Source organism: Rhizopus microsporus (assembly GCF_002708625.1).
Source record: "Rhizopus microsporus ATCC 52813 unplaced genomic scaffold scaffold_10, whole genome shotgun sequence".
NCBI lineage: Eukaryota > Fungi > Mucoromycota > Mucoromycetes > Mucorales > Rhizopodaceae > Rhizopus > Rhizopus microsporus.
In genome coordinates this window covers 519,783-540,273 of record NW_019671925.1, presented here as the reverse complement: position 1 = coordinate 540,273, position 20,491 = coordinate 519,783, and the positions used below count along the sequence as shown (strand labels likewise).

The 20,491-nt window shown below is 37.0% G+C and overlaps 8 protein-coding genes across 8 annotated transcripts; 5 read left to right on the top strand and 3 right to left on the bottom strand.

Moving 5' to 3' along the window:
• Nucleotides 1-1,015: 1,015 nt before the first annotated feature.
• On the top strand, nt 1,016-2,389 carry RHIMIDRAFT_238406 (fructose-2,6-bisphosphatase; the record flags this gene model as incomplete). The annotated part of the gene is made up of 2 exons (XM_023608955.1): nt 1,016-1,061; nt 1,113-2,389. The coding sequence occupies 2 exons, from the start codon at nt 1,016-1,018 to the stop codon at nt 2,387-2,389; spliced, it is 1,323 nt and encodes a 440-aa protein (XP_023465447.1).
• A 121-nt stretch (nt 2,390-2,510) lies between these two features.
• On the top strand, nt 2,511-3,298 carry RHIMIDRAFT_238405 (uncharacterized protein; the record flags this gene model as incomplete). The annotated part of the gene is made up of 4 exons (XM_023608954.1): nt 2,511-2,545; nt 2,597-2,774; nt 2,839-3,072; nt 3,119-3,298. The coding sequence occupies 4 exons, from the start codon at nt 2,511-2,513 to the stop codon at nt 3,296-3,298; spliced, it is 627 nt and encodes a 208-aa protein (XP_023465446.1).
• Nucleotides 3,299-3,463: 165 nt separating this feature from the next.
• RHIMIDRAFT_313940 (uncharacterized protein) lies at nt 3,464-4,556 on the bottom strand (the record flags this gene model as incomplete). Its single annotated transcript, XM_023614905.1, has 5 exons — nt 4,386-4,556; nt 4,155-4,338; nt 4,047-4,106; nt 3,750-3,987; nt 3,464-3,661 (listed from the first exon to the last, which is right to left on the bottom strand). Exons 1-5 carry the CDS (start codon nt 4,540-4,542, stop codon nt 3,464-3,466), a joined length of 837 nt encoding a protein of 278 aa, XP_023465445.1. The 5' UTR covers nt 4,543-4,556.
• Nucleotides 4,557-5,846: 1,290 nt separating this feature from the next.
• On the top strand, nt 5,847-7,100 carry RHIMIDRAFT_244206 (tyrosyl-tRNA synthetase; the record flags this gene model as incomplete). Its single annotated transcript, XM_023610037.1, has 2 exons — nt 5,847-6,044; nt 6,108-7,100. 2 exons carry the CDS (start codon nt 5,847-5,849, stop codon nt 7,098-7,100), a joined length of 1,191 nt encoding a protein of 396 aa, XP_023465444.1.
• Nucleotides 7,101-7,165: 65 nt separating this feature from the next.
• RHIMIDRAFT_238402 (uncharacterized protein) lies at nt 7,166-10,644 on the bottom strand (the record flags this gene model as incomplete). Its single annotated transcript, XM_023608953.1, has 8 exons — nt 7,166-7,726; nt 7,778-8,578; nt 8,631-9,028; nt 9,090-9,215; nt 9,271-9,465; nt 9,526-9,871; nt 9,938-10,117; nt 10,168-10,644. 8 exons carry the CDS (start codon nt 10,642-10,644, stop codon nt 7,166-7,168), a joined length of 3,084 nt encoding a protein of 1,027 aa, XP_023465443.1.
• A 362-nt stretch (nt 10,645-11,006) lies between these two features.
• On the top strand, nt 11,007-12,067 carry RHIMIDRAFT_256076 (uncharacterized protein). Its single transcript, XM_023611210.1, has 4 exons — nt 11,007-11,117; nt 11,218-11,467; nt 11,526-11,654; nt 11,710-12,067. Exons 2-3 carry the CDS (start codon nt 11,383-11,385, stop codon nt 11,597-11,599), a joined length of 159 nt encoding a protein of 52 aa, XP_023465442.1. The 5' UTR covers nt 11,007-11,117; nt 11,218-11,382; the 3' UTR covers nt 11,600-11,654; nt 11,710-12,067.
• A 765-nt stretch (nt 12,068-12,832) lies between these two features.
• RHIMIDRAFT_256074 (uncharacterized protein) lies at nt 12,833-14,083 on the top strand. Its single transcript, XM_023611209.1, has 4 exons — nt 12,833-13,094; nt 13,170-13,457; nt 13,511-13,575; nt 13,629-14,083. The coding sequence occupies exons 1-4, from the start codon at nt 12,903-12,905 to the stop codon at nt 13,978-13,980; spliced, it is 897 nt and encodes a 298-aa protein (XP_023465441.1). The 5' UTR covers nt 12,833-12,902; the 3' UTR covers nt 13,981-14,083.
• A 970-nt stretch (nt 14,084-15,053) lies between these two features.
• Nucleotides 15,054-16,059, bottom strand: RHIMIDRAFT_292624 (uncharacterized protein; the record flags this gene model as incomplete). The annotated part of the gene is made up of 5 exons (XM_023613911.1): nt 15,054-15,255; nt 15,316-15,500; nt 15,551-15,612; nt 15,668-15,817; nt 16,010-16,059. 5 exons carry the CDS (start codon nt 16,057-16,059, stop codon nt 15,166-15,168), a joined length of 537 nt encoding a protein of 178 aa, XP_023465440.1. The 3' UTR covers nt 15,054-15,165.
• Between the last annotated feature and the right edge of the window lie 4,432 nt (nt 16,060-20,491).

Sequence of the window (20,491 nt, the reverse complement as noted above, 5' to 3'; positions counted from 1 at the left end):
TGCTACCATGACTACCAACTCGACAAGTATCACATTTTTAACTCTTTCTCTCTTTTTTTTTTAAAAAAACAAAAAAAAAACTGCGTCAGTTGCAATACACCGAATAGGATTCACGCATATTGGAGCTTTTTTTTTTTCAAAAGACACGTTTTTATACAAGAAGAACTCTTTTTTCGAGTGAACGACGTGCATGAAATTTGATAATGTTTGCAAATGGAAAAAAAAAAAAAAGCATGATTTCTAGCGTGCGTGTTTTTTAGACAAGACTTTCCAACACATAACATGAAAATGAACTACTATTTTATCATAGAGATAAAAATGGTGAAAATTCCCTGCATCATGCGATGAATTGGAAAAAAGCGTCATAAGCTGACTTAAGCTGACAAAGTCTATGAGAGTCTTTGTCATTCCCTTTGTCTAGACTACACATCCTAGGCCAGTAAACGGTCACATTGACAAAATTAGACCAATAGAGCATATATTGGGAAGGAACCCAACCCTGAAGGAGTGATGAAGGGCACTTTTTAGAAAAGAATAGGAGTATATCGGATGTTTACGGATAATTCCGACAAAAGCATGTGTTTAACCCCACATTTTAAAGTTGTGAATGAAGTCAAGATGATTTGAAAAATAGCAGAAAAAAAACAGCATTAAAAAAATGAGCTGTTTTTTTCTAGCTTCTGCATAATAAGCGAATCCAAAAATATACAAAAAAAAGGACACGATAAAGAGAAGTTAGGCTTGTGTAATAACTGCTTTGTCAGCCGATGAATTTTTCATATTTAAATTAAATTGGCTTTTTATTCTCTTTTCTTTCCCCTCCTTTGCTCTTTAAAAAAAAAACATACACATATAATGAATCAACACACAACTTCAAGTAAAAAAAGCATCAATGAATTATTAGTGTAGTCATGATAACTAATTATAAAAATAGATCTACGTTTAGCATGCGTGGTAAAACACAATTATATACTTTAATAAAAAAACAAAAGCGTTAAATCATTATATCATCAAGATGGTAGGCTTACCTGGAAGAGGTAAAACCTACATATCACAAAAGGGTAACCATGATACAATATAAATATGGGAACATGGATTAATTCGTTCATTAGTATGTCGATACCTACAATGGTTAGGTATCCATACCAAAGTGTTCAATGTTGGTAACTATCGTCGAAAACTATTCGGGGCAAAGCAAGATCATTTATTTTTTGACCCTAGCAACACTTCTGGATTATATCAAAGAAAGGAATCTGCAAATGCAGCTATTGCAGACATGATTCGATGGTTTAATCAAGAGGATGGTATCGTGGCCATCTATGACGCAACTAATAGCACGAAACAAAGGAGAAGACATATTCTTGAAGTGCTGTCAAAGGAAAACATTCAGGTTCTCTTTATTGAATCATTTTGTGAAGATGAAGCTATCATTATGGATAATATCAAACAAGTCAAGCTGAGTTCCCCCGACTATGCCAACATGAACCCAGAAGAAGCCGCCTCAGATTTTATCTCACGCATTAACCACTACAAGCTGCAGTATGAAACTATCCAGGAGCAGGACCTGACTTATATCAAAATGATAAATGCCGGATCCCAGGTCATCATCAATATGATTCGTGGTTACCTCGAGTCAAGGATTGTATATTATCTTATGAACCTTCATACCCAACCAAGAAAGATATACATGTCCAGACACGGTGAATCCATGTTTAATCTTCAAGGTAAAATCGGTGGTGACTCTGAACTTTCCCCAAGAGGATTACTTTACGCTAAAAAACTACCCGAGCTCATCAAGACTCATCTGGGTGACAAACAGCTCGTCGTCTGGACCTCGACTTTAAAAAGAACAATCCAGACCAGTCAGGGTCTGAACTATCCCAAGCTGAGTAGGAAGGCATTGGATGAACTGGATGCTGGTGTGTGTGATGGAATGACCTATGAGGAAATTGAAGAGAAGTATCCTGAAGATTATGCTTGTCGTGATGATGACAAGTTCAATTACCGTTACAGAGGAGGTGAGTCTTATAGGGATGTCGTCCTTAGACTAGAGCCTGTCATCATGGATCTCGAGAGACAAAGAGACATATTGATCATTGGTCATCAAGCTATTCTAAGGTGTATCTATGCTTACTTTATGAACTATAAGCATGAAGATTTGCCCTATATCAAAATACCTCTTCATACTGTGATCGAATTGTCTCCCAAGGCGTACGGATGCGAAGAGAAGCGATACAAGGTTGATATTGACGCTGTAGATACTCACAGACCAAAGCCAGTCAAGTCAAAACTCTCAAAGCAAACACAGCAAGAGATGAAATCGGGTGCAAGTGGCCAAAAGATAAACAATAGTCCAATACTGCCTATAAGTCCACAATTTATGGCCTAAGACAGAAAGAGAGAAATGATTGGTTAATAAACGTCGGAAATTAAATATATCACCATAAAGATGATTTTCTTATTCCCTTTTTGTTTTCTCTTTTTTTTCTTGTCTTATTTTTAACCAAGAAATGCTTAGTCACTGTTGTTTCTGTATCAATCTCAAGTAAATACACACACAATAATGAAAAGAATGACAATACTTATATCCAGATAGAACTGCAACTTTATTATTAGCCGTCTTGGGCACCATTAGTCATCTTTATGGTGCTTTAACCTTGACTGCATTATCGGATGAATTCGAAGATACTGATATGGGTGCAGTCTTTGGTTTGACTGCTTACTCCTATCTCTCTGGATTTGCTTGTTTAGCAGGTGCTATTGGTGTTATTAAAGTAAATAAGGGTCAATGATAAATGAATGTGTGTGCGCAGTACTTATTTATATTTTTATTTATAGAATAACGTTAAACATCTTAAATTCTTCTCCATTTATTATTGGGCAGACCTTGTGTTACATACTTTCTTTTCGGTAGCCAGTGCCGTCTTACTCTTCAGTCTTGATCGTGAAATTTGCAAGGAAATTGTGAGTGAAGTCAAGGATGATGAATTAGACATGAATACATGTGAATCTATTTATATTTCAAGCGCATGGATTGTTACATTAGCTATGGCTATTAATATGCTCCTGAAGGTGAGTTAATACTAAGGCCATAAACCAATATTAAACATAATCTTAGCTTCATTTTGCCTTCGCTATTCATTCTTACACTCATCGTGTCCAACAAGAGACAAGCATGGATACTATTGAAGAACGTGTCATCGTTGCACCTTATCCCGCTGCCCAAATCTCCAAAGAACAACCTATCTTTGTTGCAGGTCAAGAATTTATTTCTGATGAAAAGAAGCAACAACAGTAGATTGAACTGTTCACATCTTTATGTATATTCCCCCCTCTCTATTTGCTATCATAAACAATAAAACATGTATCGGACCATGAAATTCTCAAACTCTTTATTATGCATTTTAACATCAGCACTTTTTATTTTAAGCAGTATGAAAAGAAAAAAAGAGGAAAACAAGTTTTAAGCGCCCAAGATGGGGAATGCGCTATCATCAGACAAGTTGACAGAGATTTGATCTCCACGCTTTCCACGCTGAGTACCGCGGTTATGACGACCAGAAGCATTACGACCACCAGATGGACGGTAACTTGGCTGATCAATTTCCAGATAGGATTTACCTTTCTTTGCTTTGCCTTTAGCTTTAGAACCAGCTTCGTCCTTTATACAACAAAAAGAAAAAGAAATTGAGCACATGAAGAAATATGAAAACAACAAGAGAAAATTTATTCATCCGCTGTTATTTTACCTTGCCAACAAAGTAATTATCAGATTCTTTACGATATGGAACTGCTTCTTTCAATTCGCTGTCAGCCACGCCTTCGTTAGGCTTACGTGGTTCAGGGAGAGTGGGAAAGTGACCAGATGACTTTCGTTCTTCAAGATACTGATCTAATGTCTTGGTATGATCCTCAGTCGTTTCATCCGCATTAAATCTACCAGTCTCCGGAGCATCTGGGTCCTTGGGATCTAATACGTCATTTGCACTAAAATTTTTTCAATAAAAATCTTCGTAATCATGATGTTTTTTTTTTTTTTTTTTTACCCTTGGAGTTCGGAGGTGCCAGCTTCACCCCAACCCATTGTTACTTTCTTTTCATTATCACTTTTAAATGAAATGAGTATAGATACTTTATGTATATAAAGAACTTACTAGATGCCAGTACGGCTGTGGCGGTCGTATATCTTGTTTCTGCCTTCTTTCCAGATAGCCTGTTTTTCTCTCTTTTCACTATTAATAGCACCAATATTGGGCTGATTGGTATTTTCTTCAAGAGGTTGTTGTCCGACATCTTTTGGACGACCACCGCGTTGTTCTCTTCTTGAGGGAGGTGAGACTATAATTCGTTAATAACCATGCATACGCGTATAAACATGGACTTACCAGCAGGAACTCGCTTTTGATTAATTCTGCGTTGTTCGCGACGAGTGGGTGGTTGATCTTTATCTTTCTTTTCTGCAGGTTTGAGGTTGCCTAATTTATCAACTTCTCCTTCTTCTTCTCCCAAAAGTGCAGCAAAACGATTAGGTGTGAACGACATTTTTTTTACGAGTGAAAAAAGGTGAGAAAAAGATAGCATGATGCTCTATTTATATACAAAAATAAGCCACGTTTGTTCATGTGAGCGGGGTGAGGTAATAGCTAATGTTGTTTATGCAGATTGCCCCTTCTCTTCCTCTTTCTGCTGTCTTTTTTTTTTTCTCTTCTTTTTTCTTTCTTTATCATTTTATATCCAAAACTATTTGGAGATACTTGATATGTATATTTCTTAATTTAATCTAAGTTATTGTCATACCCACACTCACGCACATTCACACACAAGACGCGCGTTCCGTGTACCCACTGTATACCGTTTTTGGGTTTTAAATTTTAAAATGGAGTCTATTGTCGTTGATTTACATCATATACCCTTAACATTGTTTCCCTTATTACTTTTTGGTGAAGGGGTTTGATATATTACATCAGAACCCAAAAGCTTGCCTTTAGCAAATAATATCAGCATGACACATGACTTAATACAGCTCTCATTTGACACGTCGTACGTGCCTGTTTTTATAAACATGTTTGTTGCGCGTATAAAGCGAAAATGAGCATTTCATTTATTGATATGTATTCAATTGGAGACCATTTAGAGTCTGCAGCAAGACCAGCAAAGACCAATCATTCGTGTCTTTGGTTCAAAGCCTGCAGGACATGCTGTTTCACGAGCAAAGCATGAGTTCCAGCAGGTGGATTTCTTTTTTTGAGCTTCAACGACGTTTGAATTAAGCAAGAAGGTACCGACAGCAAAGAGGATGAGAGCAGAGATCTTCATAATAGGTGTAAAAAGTTGGAATGTAAGAATAAAAAGAAACGAAATAGCAAATGGAGCATAAATAGAGACAAGGAAGAATGTTGCTTGGAATTTTAATTCTTAGCCTTTTGTGGCAGTAGAAGAGGCAGGAACCAAGAAGAACAAGAGGTAGAGAAAAAGATTATGATATGCATGAGAATTAGACTAGAGAGTTCAATACATCACCATCATTTTAAGGTTGTACGTGACAGAGACCTATATTTATCCTTCTCTAAATAAACGACTCTTGATTACAGATGGCTTCATCCTTTGCTTCTTCAAGCTCTTTTATTGAGCCAAAGAATGAGAAGACAATAACAATGTCAACTGCTTCAAAACCAACCTCCTGTCATGTGCACGCGGAAACTAAAAGAACGCTCAGAGCACCCTTCTCTTGATTTGACCGCAGGCAGCCTCTGTGGCTTGGCTTTGTCTCGGTGTTTCACAAAAAAGGAACACTTCAAGGTGAGTCATAATTTTTTTCCCTCTTCTTCTCTTTATCCCAACCAGCCATGTCTCTTACACCCGAGCAAAAATACGAACTTATTACCCGCAACCTTCAAGAAGTCCTTGGCGCTGACGATATTAAAAAGATTCTTGCCGAGCGCGACTTGAAAATGTACTGGGGTACTGCTCCCACTGGCAGACCTCATATTGGTTACTTTGTGCCAATGACTAAAATCGCAGACTTTTTATCAGCTGGCGTTGAGGTAAAATACAGCAAAGAAAGGATATATAAGGAAAAAGAAGTTAATGAGGATACCATACTTTAGATGACAATTCTTGTAGCCGATATTCACGCCTTTTTAGACAACATGAAAGCACCTTTAGAACTTGTACAGCACCGTGCCAAATACTATGAGCATATGATCAAGACCGTTCTTAAATCACTCGGTGTGCCTATTGAAAAACTCAAGTTCGTCATTGGCTCCAGCTACCAATTAAGCAAAGAATATACCATGGACAACTTTAGACTTTCTGCTTTGGTTACAGAGCATGATGCCAAAAAGGCAGGTGCTGAAGTTGTCAAACAAGTAGCCTCTCCTCTCTTGTCTGGTCTCTTGTACCCAGGTATGCAGGCTCTTGATGAAGAACACCTCAAGGTTGATGCTCAATTTGGTGGTGTTGATCAACGAAAGATTTTCGTAATGGCAGAAAAGTACTTACCTCAACTCGGTTATAAGAAGCGTGCTCACTTGATGAATACAATGGTGCCTGGATTGACCGGTTCCAAAATGTCTGCTTCCGATCCCGATTCCAAGATTGATTTCTTAGATAGCGCCAAAGATGTACAAAAGAAGATCAAAAAGGCATTTTGTGAGGAAGGTAATATTGTCGACAACGGCCTTTTAGCATTCATCAAAAACGTTTGGTTTCCCCTCAAGTCATTGAATGGAAATAAGCCTACATTCACTGCTATTCGTCCTGAACAATACGGTGGCAACATGGTCTTTGACAATTACGAAGCTTTAGAAAAGGATTTTGCTGATAAGAAGGTGCACCCAGGAGATTTGAAGGCAGGTGTGATTGCTGCTATCAACGAATTATTAGACCCTGTGCGCAAGGCTTGGGAGGATCCTGAATCACAAAAGTTATTAGAATTAGCTTATCCTGCACCTAAGCCAGTAGAAAAAGTGAATCCAAAGAAGGAAAAGAAGGAAAAGAAGAAGGCAGAGAGAGCCGCTGCATTAGCAGCCAAGGCTGCTGCTGCTGCTGAGAATGGTGAAGTACCTGCTGCACAAGAGGAGACCCCAAAACAAGAATAAATAAACTTTATTCGATACATGAAACGATGTATATAATTTGTACAGGCTGCGCCTTCTTTGGCTTTCTAATCACTAAAACGAACAGTCTTTCTCTTTTTTTCTGGTGGAGGTGTGCCTTTACTTTTCACTTTTTTAATCTCTTCGTGGCCTTCAATATCCACTGTATCTGAACTGGGCTTTTCGATGTCTTCTTTTTTATCAGGTACAATCCGTTTTCTTTCTGACGGCAAAAGATAGATCGGATGTAAAAGTGGAATGGCGATATCATGCTCATGCTTGGGTCGCTGTGCAAATCTTGCATGGTTCAGTATATGCTTCAACTTTGAATCCGTAAAGAAATCTTGAGAATTTTCCTCTACTTGTTCTCTTCGTTTCAGCAACTCATGTTCAATCGTGTTACGAATGACCAACGTTTCCACATATACGGGTCGTGTCTGTCCTATACGATGCGCGCGCTTGATGGCCTGTTGTTCCATGGCTGTTTGCCAGACAGGACTGACAAAGAAGATGCGGGTGGCAGATGATAGGTCAATACCGTAAGCTGCCTTCCGCACAGGCATTATTATCACATTTGCATTTTCGGATGTATTGAATGTCATGATAATTTGCGACCTTTGAGAATTACTCTAAAAAGGTGATTAGCCCACTCCTTCTCGATTTAAAAAGACACCATTTACCATTTTGCTTTCGTGATATATGAGGACTCTTATTTTTGCCAGATGGGTCAGTAACCAATATATCTCAACCATTTCATTGTGATGTTGTGCAAAGATGATGCATTTTTCCGTTGGTTGGTATTTCACTACTTGGTTGACAAGATAATTTAACTTGCTGCTGGTGGCACCTAGGATACGAGCATCAGAGAGAGCATGGCGGGTATAAAATGTCCACGCCTCTTGGCTCTCTGTTTGCTGCTCAGATTTATTAGGGTCTATTGTACGTAGTTGCGCTCCGTCATAATAAAATAAGTGTTGCATGTCACTGGACTTCATTGAAGACAGCATTTCAAGGATATCTATCAACTTATCTTCCTGCACTACACACGGTCCGTCCTCCCATGGTAGTGAGGACCCAATGTGTGTGTATGCTCCTGCGCTGCCCTTCAGTAATCCCCAGTGTTCCTTGAAGACATGCGGTAGACCTTGAACGATCAGTGCAGGAAAGTGTGAAGTCATGATTTGCATAAACATCTCGCAACTGACAGCTTCATGCAAAATGGCTCTGATGCTTTTCAAATCTTCGTTTTCTTGACCATAATCTTCCTTACCTTGTTCGACATCATGGCACTTTTCCAAGCAGTTGTTATATGCTGCTTCGATGAGGCCAGGAGAGACCGAATGCCATAGACAGCTCTGCCAAAGGTTATGCACGGTTTCTCTTAATGACTTGTAGTTCTTGGAAGAAAACAAATAATCAGGCCCTTCGCGTTTGGATAAGATTGCATTTAAAGCAATCATGGCAATTTGGCAGTTATGTGTCTGTAAAGGAGATTAATGACGAGGCAACTGTAATTTAATTATGCTAATATACCAGCCATTGGTAGTAGTCAAAATCCAGAAACACAATATCTTGATGTAAGGGTGGAAGTGAAACTTCTTTTTCAATATCCTGTCGCTGGGTACGTATCATGGTCCTTTCTAAGATGTCAATAAGCCGTCGCATGCCCCAAGGCTTTCTGCTCAGGAAGGGTCTCGTCACCATTCGATGCCATAATTTTTTACTATCCTTGAAGGGCTCCATGCCAAGAGCCTGGCCAAAGAGCTTTCCTAATCGATCTAGATCGTCGGCCTCGTTCAAGTCCTTACGCGATAATGTTGTGTCTGTGAGGTTGTGAGTGGGTGTACCGGTACATACCCATTTTGCATTACAAAAGAGTTTTCTAGATAGCTCAGCTAGCTTGTTTTCATTGGATAACCTATGGCCTTCGTCTAGCAAAAAGAAAAGGGGTTTTTAATGAAAAGAAATAGAATAGTAACATGTCCAATATACCAACAATAACACGTTTCCAATGTATCTGCAACAAAGGGGAAACGTATTGTTTTGGGTATTCTGTTACTGCGCATATACAGGCTCTTTCTCTTGTAGACCCAATGTATGGACACTGACAGACGGTACCTACAGATAAACTAGCATTAATACTTGAATTGGGCAGAGCTTATTTGTTACCTACTCCGAAAGTCTAATCCACCTTGCTGGTTCTCATGGGCGAATCTGCTTTGACTTATGATGACGAGATCAAGATCAAGTAATTCAAGAGGCGGCTTGATTACTTGTTTTAATTGATCATAGACGGTAAAATGAACTTTACCATCTTGAACATGCTTATAGATTTCACCTGTCCATTGATCAATCAGATTATCAGGGACTATTGCGCAAGAAAAGTACTGGATTAATTGTAAAATGACTCTTAATTACAGGATCTTACCTATAATAAGCGTCGCATTGGATACGTAAACAACTAGTCTCGTAAACTGAGGCTCTCTTCTTCGCGATCGCTCAAAATTAAAATGAAGAGGAATATCGACCCATTCGTAATGCAAAGGGTATGCCTGGAACCATTCGACGACATCTTCGGGTAATCGATCTGAGATGGCATTCCAATTGATGCCAGACGATAGCAGCTGTTCGGCTGCTATTGCCTTTAGTGTATGTGGCTGATGTTTTTTCAGGTTAGTCTTGATGAAACAATCCGTATTAATTGATGAAAAAGGATAGAGCAGATCCTTGGTAGCCATGACAGCAGCCAAACAAAGACAGGTCTTTCCAGTACCCTGGCGTATTTAATATGATGTATTGGTGCTTCCCTTTTATGTGTTATCATTTCAAGCTTTACTTACCATATCCTCACAGATGATTCCACCAAATAGATCTGTCATTCTATCAGGCTTACTAGATAATGCGCCTGTATATTGATTTAAATAGATAGTTGATCCATCTATAGCTTTGAATTGAATGACTTCCGGTTTGTCTACTTGTTTGGGCACAAGTTCTCTCTCTAGCATTTTTTGGAGTGAATTCTAACTTTTCCATAAGTGGTGCTTTATTTACGAGAATAAAAAGAACAAACCTTTTGGTATTGATACAAGGTAGTCTTCATTCCAGGCAAATGTGGACTCAAGTTGTACAAGAAGTATGCGACATCATGATTACTGCTCTGTGACAGCTGAGGGTCAATAGAGGGTGAAGGTAAACGAAGAAATATGGACAGCAGGCTTGACTCGATAATGGAATCAAATACGGATATGAATGACTCATCTGGCTGACTGTTTCTATTGATGAATGGTAATAAATTGAGTAGACGATTGATATCAGAAGACTGTAATGTTTGGTCAAGCACAAGCTGAATAAGAATAGAACATAGGGATTGCTTAAATAGGCAACCCACTGTATTAATAACTCCTGTGCTTGCAAGCTTTGATATCAAGTTTAATTTTTGTTGATCTTGACTATTAGCTCTCATCATTGATATGTCACATGCATTCCTTGCTTCTGAGCTTGCAGGCGTAGTGAGTTGAATGTCTACATAGCCTAAACGAATTGACATTTTCATTGGAAAAAAAGGAAAAGGATATTAAAATTTTCAATTTGCATAAAATAATTTTGAAAGGCATATTTGTTCCCAATGATTGTTGCCCTCCGTTCCAGGCTCCGATGAAGGCTCTTTCCAGACCGTGATACAGTCTTTTCAAAAAATAAAGTCGCATCTTTGCAGTTTTTATAATACAATTTATATGAAAAAGCGACAAGTCAGCGCGACATCTCTTTCTGTAAATGGTGCAATAATAGCAAATAGTAGCTACTAGTGTAACAATAATAAATAATCAAATTGACCACGTTTATCATGCTGACGATATTCGATCTCTTCTATAAAATGCGCACGCGTCTTATTTTAATAATATTTCTTTCTTTTTCATGAATGATCTACTTCGCGTGCCGTCGACTTAATAACCTTTTGAACAAAGGTAGCGAAATGAACTTGATTGCTAGGCATTTGAGTTGTTTTGTGCAAATGAAATAGTATGTTATTATTAAAGCGCTTGGATAGTGTGCTTGGTTAATAAAAGTTATACGTAAAAATGGGCTTGTTTACTTACCCATTGACTTATATGTGTATTAGGGGCAAGGCTTCAGCAGTAACATCGAATACGGACCCGACGAACAGCAAGATGCGCCCAGATGTGATTTTCTACATCAATATCAATGGTAAACAATTATAGATCGGCAACGGAAGATAAAACAAAGAGCAACCTCAAAGAAAGAAGTGGATGAGGCCAGCACAAGGATGATAGGTGTCTACAAGAGGCAACTGTACCTGAAGCACGCAGGCGCCAAAGATGACTTAGTCATATTTGGCGTTTTGGTTCACGGTATTGTCAAATTAAAAGCGTATGAAGTTGTATAGAAAAATAATAACCTGTGAATTAGGACTACGATACGAGTTTTTTGTAATATCGTATATCGACATGTATTATCCGTTTGAAAAGCTTGCTTGGGGGTGAGTTTGCTAGCTCAGTTGATAACCTTAAAACTTTCCAGTCATTACTTCGGCTCAAGGTAAAGCGATAAAATATATAAAGTATACACGCTTTGCCAAATTTACATTGTTTAGTCAGAAATCAATGGAGCAACTTGACTAGTTTACCGAATACAAGTAAACTCTTCCCAACAGTTAGCTACTTCACAGAACACAGTTGAAATAGATGACTGGAAAATATGCATCTTTATTTTTTTTTCTTCATCAATAAAATAAACAACAGTTAACATACACTTTTTATCGTTATTAAAGAGCTGAAGGCTAGTATTTCATTTTGAGTTATAATCTTGTTTTCATTCATTTCAACGCTTGCTTAATTATGAGATGGCTGAATCGTGGTCAACGCCATCAAACAAAAAAGCAAATGCCCAACTAGCCTTACAAAGAGCTTCAACTCAGCTTAGAAATTGGCTGGTGTGGCTCTCCCCGTCCGACATGGTTAGGACAAAGAAATAAAAAAAAATTGCCTTGCACACGCCTTGAAAAGAGTTAAAAAGAGATTGTTTATTGTTTATTTTATATACTTTAAAAAAATTAAGCGCGGCTCGAAGAGCTTATATCGCATTTTTTGTCCCCTTTTTGTCAACTTTAGCATCTGTCTCTTGAAAAGTGTCTCATTTGAAGGTCTGCAATGATCTCTAATACAAAATGAGTTCGTCCAATAAAATTGTGCAATCGTCCCAGATTTTTTTTGTAACCGTCTTAGGTTAAAATTCTGTACAAATGTTTATTTTTTAATTTAAACAAACAAAGCAATAGACTTTAAATTCAAAAGCTTTATTCAGTCTATTATTCCTTTAATTTGTTGATATCATTCCTTTCTATATTATTTATTCTTTGCAAATTAGCTGCTATGGAAATAAGCTACTTTTATCCCATCTAATTTTTCATTTTTTTCTAATGAGTTCAGATTCAGTTTTTATGCATTGTTTTGTATCACAACTTTTTTGACTTTCTTTTTTGTTTGCTTGACTGTTTCAAACATTACAGCTATAAAGGATTCCTTAGTGAATAAAACAAGAGAAAGAGAGAGAAAGAAACAAAGAGGGGAAAAGATGATGTATAATGATACAAGATTTCTTTATTATCATATATTCTCCCAAAGAAATTTGCTACATGAATAACCTCCTTTTTCAAATAGTAAAAAGTCCCCCTTAAATTTCCTTTTTCTCCTTGTTTTGTTTCGTTTTCTCATCTGTTTTTCTTTTTTTTTTCTTTCTCTTACTTATTTTTATATTGTGTGTGTATTTGTGTGTGTGTAAATAGTCATGTTCAGCGCTTCCCCTGCAAAAAGAGAACTAGAAGAGGATTCAGACATCTTAGACCCAAGCCAATTTATGTCCTATTCACCCCTGATTGAAGATGGCTCTTATAAACGGCCACGTTACGAGCACCACACTTGGACCCTTGATCATTTATGCACGTCCCCATATAGTCCTTTAGCAACAGTTGATTTACAAGTAAAGAGATAAAGAATACAGACAATAGTATACATCCGTATATGTCTCTAACATGAATCTTACATCTATGTATAGTCTATATTTAATTTATCTAATTTTCAATTACTGTCACAAGAGAAAAGAGAAGAACTCTGCCAATTATTACCTGTTGTGGACACCATTCAACATCCTCAGTCAAGCTCTTTAACTATTTCACCTTCCTTCTTCTCAAAGCAGACAAATCCAATCTTTTGGGATACCCTGACTGAGTGGCAAGCTCTGTTAAGTCAAGGAGAGATCATCATTGACCAGCCGGAAACTACACTACAGCTAAAGCCAAAGCATAAATCAAAGTTAAAAAAGCCAAAGATAACCCATTACAAAGTAAGTTGTTCGTACGTGTACAATAAATAAAGCGACCTAATCATTCTTTAAAGGATGATCATGCTGATTCAACATTTGGAGATACGACGGATAAAGAAAAGGCTCATAACGTAGCTGGGTAAGTAGTAAAAAAATCGATAGTCAATGATCATACCAACCGTCTTTCTTTAGTGATTCAAAAAATATTACGCTTAAAGACATGTGTCGCAAAGGCTTAATACGTGAAGAAGACGTTATTGTGTATAAACGCAATTTCAGTGCTTGTAAAATAGTTGTATGTAAATCGATGACAGTTGTCAAAGCGAGTGGTCTGTCTGGTATCTCTATTCAGTTAGATGGTCAAATATTTGAGGATTTTGAAACCCCGACTGCATTAGAAACCAAGATACTTGATCATCATGGTAAGGTGTCCAAAGATAAACGTCCAAACGGTAATGCCTTCAAGAGCATCCGATTAATTCGAGCTGGAAAGGATTTGGGTAGGCTATTTGATATTCGTAAAGATAGCTTTGAAGAACCATAGACCTTAATTTCCCCCTATTCTTTTTTTAAATTCCCCCCTAATAAAAAGAAAATAACATAATAATAGAGCCCCTTTTTTCATATATTTATTGTCATAAACTAGCCTTTTTAATAAAAAAAAAGCTGTATAAAAGCATAAAGGATGTGTATTGGCATTGTTATGGCTTTGAGTATCAGTGCAGAAGCACTGACTAGACTCACTTTAATAAACAATTTATATTCATGCTGATCTTAGGAGTCTGGTTGTTACACCATATGTCCATCATTAATCAATGATAGACTGCGTGTGCATATATAGTTTCATATGAGGGGCACTAGTTGCTGTAAGTGATTTCAAGAGCCAAACGGGTGATACGACTGTGATGCAATCGTAGCACTCAGACAGAGTTATCAATGCTACAATAATAGAAAAACATATCGTGGGCTAACCTGCCTTGAGCGCATAATTGCTATTTCATAAAAATAATGAATAGAGTCCTTTCTCAACTGTTTAAATTGGTTTCTGTCTTGTTAATACATTCTGTTTCCAAGGAGGACTGTGAAGTTGTGTAGTGTACAATAGTTTAAGTTGTCTTATACTCTCACCATGATTGGACAAAAGAATGCGCCAGCTACTAAGCAACTAAAGGGCGCTTTGAGTGTGAAAAAGATAGTAATGACAAAGCCCATGATTATATTTCAGCTTGTCGTCAGCTGTTACCTTTGACAAATGTTGAATATCGAGAGTGTGTCACTGACAACAATTCATTTTTAGTATTTTGAAGCTAATGATCTCAACACAATAAATATTTTGAAAACTATTTGTTCTTGTATGCATGCCCTTCATCTTTTTTTTTATATCTATTATTCTCGCTGTATTGTTTTTATAATAATAACGTAGTATCATAAAAAAGGTGGGTTCTAGTAATGAAAAAAAAAAATCTAGTATTTGATATAATATTAATGGTACTGCATGGTGCTGCACCTCCTAATAGCAAAAAAGTAAAACAAGAAACTGAGTTTGAGAATAGAGCTTCTACACCAAGTAAACTTGGAAGTAAAATGAAATAGAATAGTATCATCTAATGACAGACGGTGTATAATATGTTATTTATATACAAATAAAAGGCATTACACCCTAGTATTCATGTTCATGGATGACATTGTCGAGAATATTTGAGTTGAAGCAGGTGAATCTCTTATACATCTATTCGATATTGGGGTCATCGAAAGCCACGAGACCAAGGTATTCTTTCAATAGGTCTTTTTGTACATGCTGGGTTGAGACCACACTATCCTAAAGATATAAACGATTAGTTATGGCATATATCCATATTCACGTTATTGATGTACATACAAACAAAGAGACAAGTAATTCAAGATACTGAAGTAAGTCAACTCTATCGTTCCAATCCGTTGGCAATGTGGAAGAACGCTTTTCAGCAAACTTCCAGTGGTCTTTGTCGGAAAGGGACATCTCCAAAAGCGTCGCCTGCGTTTTGATTACGTGGACAGAGTAAAACCTCAGCTTCTTGAAGGTCTCTAAGGAAGCATTTTTGTAATGAATGGCTTCTTTTTCAAAGCCGCAATACTACACTCTAGGGTCTTTAATGAATCTTCAATGGAATGAGTCACGTGCTCCTTCAGGTGACCACTACGAAACATAAAAGGCGTGAGTAAAGAGAATAAAATAATTTGATATATATTACCTTGATGATTCAATAATGGCAGGCTCCATGTTATTTTGAGTAGTTAATGTGCCAAGAGGACCGATACATTTGCTTGGCGGCGCACCACGGAGATCATCGTCATATTCAGTAAGATTCAATGACTTGGTAGAATGGAATTCTGTTTCGCATCTATGACAAAAATGTAAATAGAATGTTCATTTTCCTTTTTCTTTTTTCTACCATTTAAAGCTCGATGAATCCGGTGTTTTTGGCCAAGGCTAGTAGCGAAGGTACAATATTCTCGATGAAATAAGATCCCTCGTGATCATTCATATACTTTGGTGTTGTATCTCATAATTTCAATAAATGCTCGAAATGTACCGATTAAACCATCGTGATTCGTGGTCCAAGTTTGCTATTAAATTCGTCATAAGGTACATTATTTAGTATGTATGCAGCATGTTCAAGTATATCGAGTGATCGAAGGGACTTGTCCATCTTCTGTTCATTTTCATATAGTCATGTTGAGCAGCTGTTGCTGAATGATATGTTGAAAAAGATGTACCAAAGTGGAATATTTCTTTTAAAGCGTGAATTTGTAACTTTCTCAATTTGGGTTTAGAGGATGTTCAAAATGAGCCGTTGGATGAGCCATACGATAGTTATTGGAACTCTCCTTGATATTAACTTCAGACTGCATACAGATAAAAATAAAATAAACACTGAAAGTAGCAATACGAAATAAGTCTTCAACTTGTCAATCTAGAACTACTTGGAGGCCGTATATTAGTCTATAGGTTATTAAGTACGGATATTTTCAATCATCACTAAGAGAAAAAAAAAACGTGGCAGGCTGCTGCTTGAGAATCACTACTTGTGGCGGTGGATCTTAGTGATTCAACTTGCTGGTCGGTCACAGCGCTAATCAACTCCGTGTAACCCAATCTAGTTTCTATCAGTATGTTCGAATCTGATCGTGCATTCCAAAAGCATGTGTAGTCTGCACTCAATGTCCAGTTCTTGTAGTCATCACGAATCTTCTTATCGTGATCATTGTTAGACTTGAAATACTCGTTTAAAATGTTTCCAGATCATTGCTGAACCTGGCTTCTGCCCAGGCAGTCTCAACGCTCAATAAACTCTTTGAATGACAAGTGGTTGAAACGATCAAGGTACTACTGAGCATCTTCAGGAATTTTCTTTTTATTTTCTGATTTCTTTACCTTCTTAGGAGGTATTATTGTTGGCGTGAGAAAAAAGAAAACACCACATGCATCAGAAAATACACCAGAAGTTAGACTAATTTTATGGATGCCAACTCTACCTAATACCTATGATATTGTCCAACAAAACTTTTGGATGTATAGCATGAAAAGAGAGATAAAAAGAAAAAATAAAATGTGACACTAAGAGCTTATACTACTGGAATTTCACAAACTCCTTTTCTCAAGGATGTACGTAATGGTGTGACATCTAACTTTCAGTCTTTATGTATATGTTGTATTATAAATTTTGTGTACATGCAACAATGAATAGCACTAGATGATGGTTTATGATGCATGATAACATGAAACACTGCTTATTGTTTGGACGGCCTATTGAGAGATATATCCTAAGCACATTTGATCAATTAAAGACAAGCAGATATCATAACAAAACAAGGCAGTAGTTGCATCAGTAAATAACTATTTATGTCTAGAGGACAAGAGGATCTTTTTATTGAACCTTTCAAAGTCGACCCTGATGTAATACGATTCTTACACTTTAAGTAATTAGTAAAGCTTGGTCATTACATTGAAGAGGACCTTCTGCAACAGCACCAGAAAACGTTATTGACCCCAAGCAGTTTTTTGATATTGATCAGAGTAAAATGCGACAGTAAATCTTCCAGGGACTGAGGGAAGCGGAGGTGGGTAATTTCTTTAAAAGTGTATATGCATTTGGCGGTTAATTGTAGTAGGTAAAAGTTAATGTTGAGCCCTACATATATACATAGAAGGTGTTAGATTCTTTGTCTTTCTTTCTTTCGTTGGCTTCTTTTACCGTGAATTTGGAAAGCAAGTACACCATCAAGCTTGTTCACATCAATAGCATTTTTAGTGAAAATAGCCAAGCGGAGGGTGTCCAGACACAAAGACTTGCTACAACAACCTTGCTGGATTTTGGCCACACCATAACCGACACTGCTTCCAGATGATAGCTGTTATTTTTCATTGATCACTGCATCAAATCGAGACTTTCCTTTTTTCATAAGGGTAGCATTGGTTTAGCGAAGGCGAACAAGTCGGTTGGGGTCGCTGTTTACCTCCAGATACTACCTATGATGAAGTCCAACAAAGCTTTTGAATGTATGGCACCACGCTAAATACGACTTTATAGAGTCACCATTTTGGTTTGTTTCTTTCAAGAAGAAAAAGAGATAAAAAAGAAACATTGTTGTTTATTTATTTATGTTGTCAGTTTGATCAGTAAAGGTCATTTAGCTCACGTGTAATTATGAAAAATTCGTATTTACATTAGCCTATTTTCTGGTACATGTAGTGTTGACCTTTCAAGGAACGCAATATTAATGAAACTTTTGACACACTAGGGGTACTGAGGATATTGGAAGAAATCGAGAGAATCAGAGACGTGATAGACCGCTGCTTGAGACCTACTACTTGTAGCGGTGGATCGTAGTGATTCAGCTCGCTAGTTGGTCACAGCACTAATCGACTCCGTACAATCCAATTTAATTTTGAGAAGTATGATAGTGTGATGTAATTGAAAAAGTCGAGACGGTAATGTACAGTAAAGCTGAACCAAGCCTTTTATTAATTGGAATCATAAGTTTTATAAATACCAGTGGCTTAGTTAGTTCTTATTATAGTGTAACCTAGAAGACGGAAATAGCAGTAGTGCATGTAGAGATCTCAGTATTAAGATGTTGATAATGTAGTAATGTTAATGTTAGATGTTTTATACAAGAATATACTGTGAAATTTATATTCGAATGCGACAGATAGACTCTGATCGCGCATTCCAAAAGCATACATAGTCCGCAGTCGAGATCCAACTTTTATACTCAGTTCCTATCTTCTTATCGTGATCACTCTTGGGCATGAAATATTCGCTTTGAGCCTGGTTTCTGTTCAGGCAGTCCCAACGTTCAATACACTTTTTAATGATAAATGGTTAGCACGCTCAAGTCATCATTGGGTGTCGTCAGAAGTCCTTGTTTTGTCTTTTGATTTCTTGTTTATGTGCACGCCTACGCAATTTTTTTTCTTACACTATTTGCTCCCATTATTATATTTAGTATATGTTGAGGTAAATAAGCATGACTGGACTTGAGCATTAATACATCAGAGATATACCAATTTTATTCTTTGATTTTTGTTAATCGAATAAACGGTTATAAATTCTTTTAGTCATCATCTCGCAATAACAGTAAAGAACTTGGTCTTTGAACAGCCAATGCATATTTTTTTGTTAGCCCCCCAATCTTTACTTTAAAAGTCCATGCTATTTTTTATTATAAAATCTTCAAATTGGCAGTGGAACCACTGTATCATTAATTTTATCGTTGGATTATCTCGTGGGAGCTTTTCATAGATCTACAGGATAAAGCAGAGATTATATCCTAATTCTGTGAGCTGAACAGTCATCATAACAAGTATAGCTCATATCTGGCTCTTATTTTATTTACCTAAAAATACCATTCACCTAATCAGGGTTTAAACCACTTGTATTGTTGCTAATTGATCATTATACTCAATACCAAATAGTCAAGAATAAACAGATATACATTGAAAGAAGCCAAACAGCATCTGATGAGTGTACTGTTTTTAAACACTGTCAAGTAATTCTATTTATATCTCGTTACCTTTTTATTCTGATTATTCATTAACTTGCATTACAGAGTTTATTATTCTAGTCGTCAAGTGTCTTACAGGTCACAAATTGCTGTCCTAAACAATACTTTTAGTGTAAAACCAACCGATGGTAGTTTCGCATTCTGAGCTTAAAGCTACAGCATACTGTCATTGTGGTAACATTCAATCCCAGATATTGAAACCCAGAAGAACTGTTACTTGACACACATTTGTGCACGTTAGTTCGGCAAAAGAAAAAAGTATAAAAGGATCAAATGCCCTTAATTCCGATTTGTTTTTTTTTTCTTTATTTTTATAACAGGTAGAAATATGGCGTACCAAATCATCAATTGTAAGCCAAATAACATCAATGATAAACATGTACATTAACCATCAATAGCGCTTCAATCCGATATGAGCAGTTCCAGAAAGCGTAGAATGGATGATGATAGCGAGGTATTATTGAGTCAATTAAAAAAAAAAATAGATTTGTTTATTTACAAGACCAACAATAGACTATTGTGCTTAACGAAAACAAACGGTACTTTGATTTGCATACACAATTCTCTCCTGTCGAAGTACCAAAGCATACAACACTTCCTGCTATCACCTTTGCCTCTCCTGATTATATGCCTCCCCCGCGCTCCGAGGTCCCTCTTTGGTTACAGCCAGTGCCTAAAGCAGTTATCAATACTACCACTACCACGTATAGCAACAACAATGCCTCTTCGCCTGCCACAGAGGATGAATCAGAGGATGATGGCCCACTGTTAACACCTTTATTCCTGCAGCAGCAAGAAAAGAACACCAATGAATATTGGGGAGATAATATGGCAATTGATGAACAATGGCAATAAGAAATCACCCACTCTTTATATAAATTGTATATAGGCTCTTATTCACATCTTCATTCCATAATATGCTCAATAAAAAAAAGGTCTTTACATTCGGAGAATCAATATTAGTATAAAATCGCAGTCCTCTTTTGTTATTCTAGGCTGATTGAGTC

Excerpts from the sequence above, each read along its gene's own strand:
- RHIMIDRAFT_256076 (XM_023611210.1), top strand. The coding sequence starts at position 11,383 with ATGATAGGTGTCTACAAGAGGCAACTGTACCTGAAGCACGCAGGCGCC. Across the intron at positions 11,468-11,525 it reads ATTTGGCGTTTTGGTTCACG|GACTACGATACGAGTTTTTT; the intron begins GTATTGTCAAAT and ends CCTGTGAATTAG.
- RHIMIDRAFT_256074 (XM_023611209.1), top strand. The coding sequence starts at position 12,903 with ATGTTCAGCGCTTCCCCTGCAAAAAGAGAACTAGAAGAGGATTCAGAC. Across the intron at positions 13,458-13,510 it reads CAAAGATAACCCATTACAAA|GATGATCATGCTGATTCAAC; the intron begins GTAAGTTGTTCG and ends CATTCTTTAAAG. Across the intron at positions 13,576-13,628 it reads AAGGCTCATAACGTAGCTGG|TGATTCAAAAAATATTACGC; the intron begins GTAAGTAGTAAA and ends GTCTTTCTTTAG.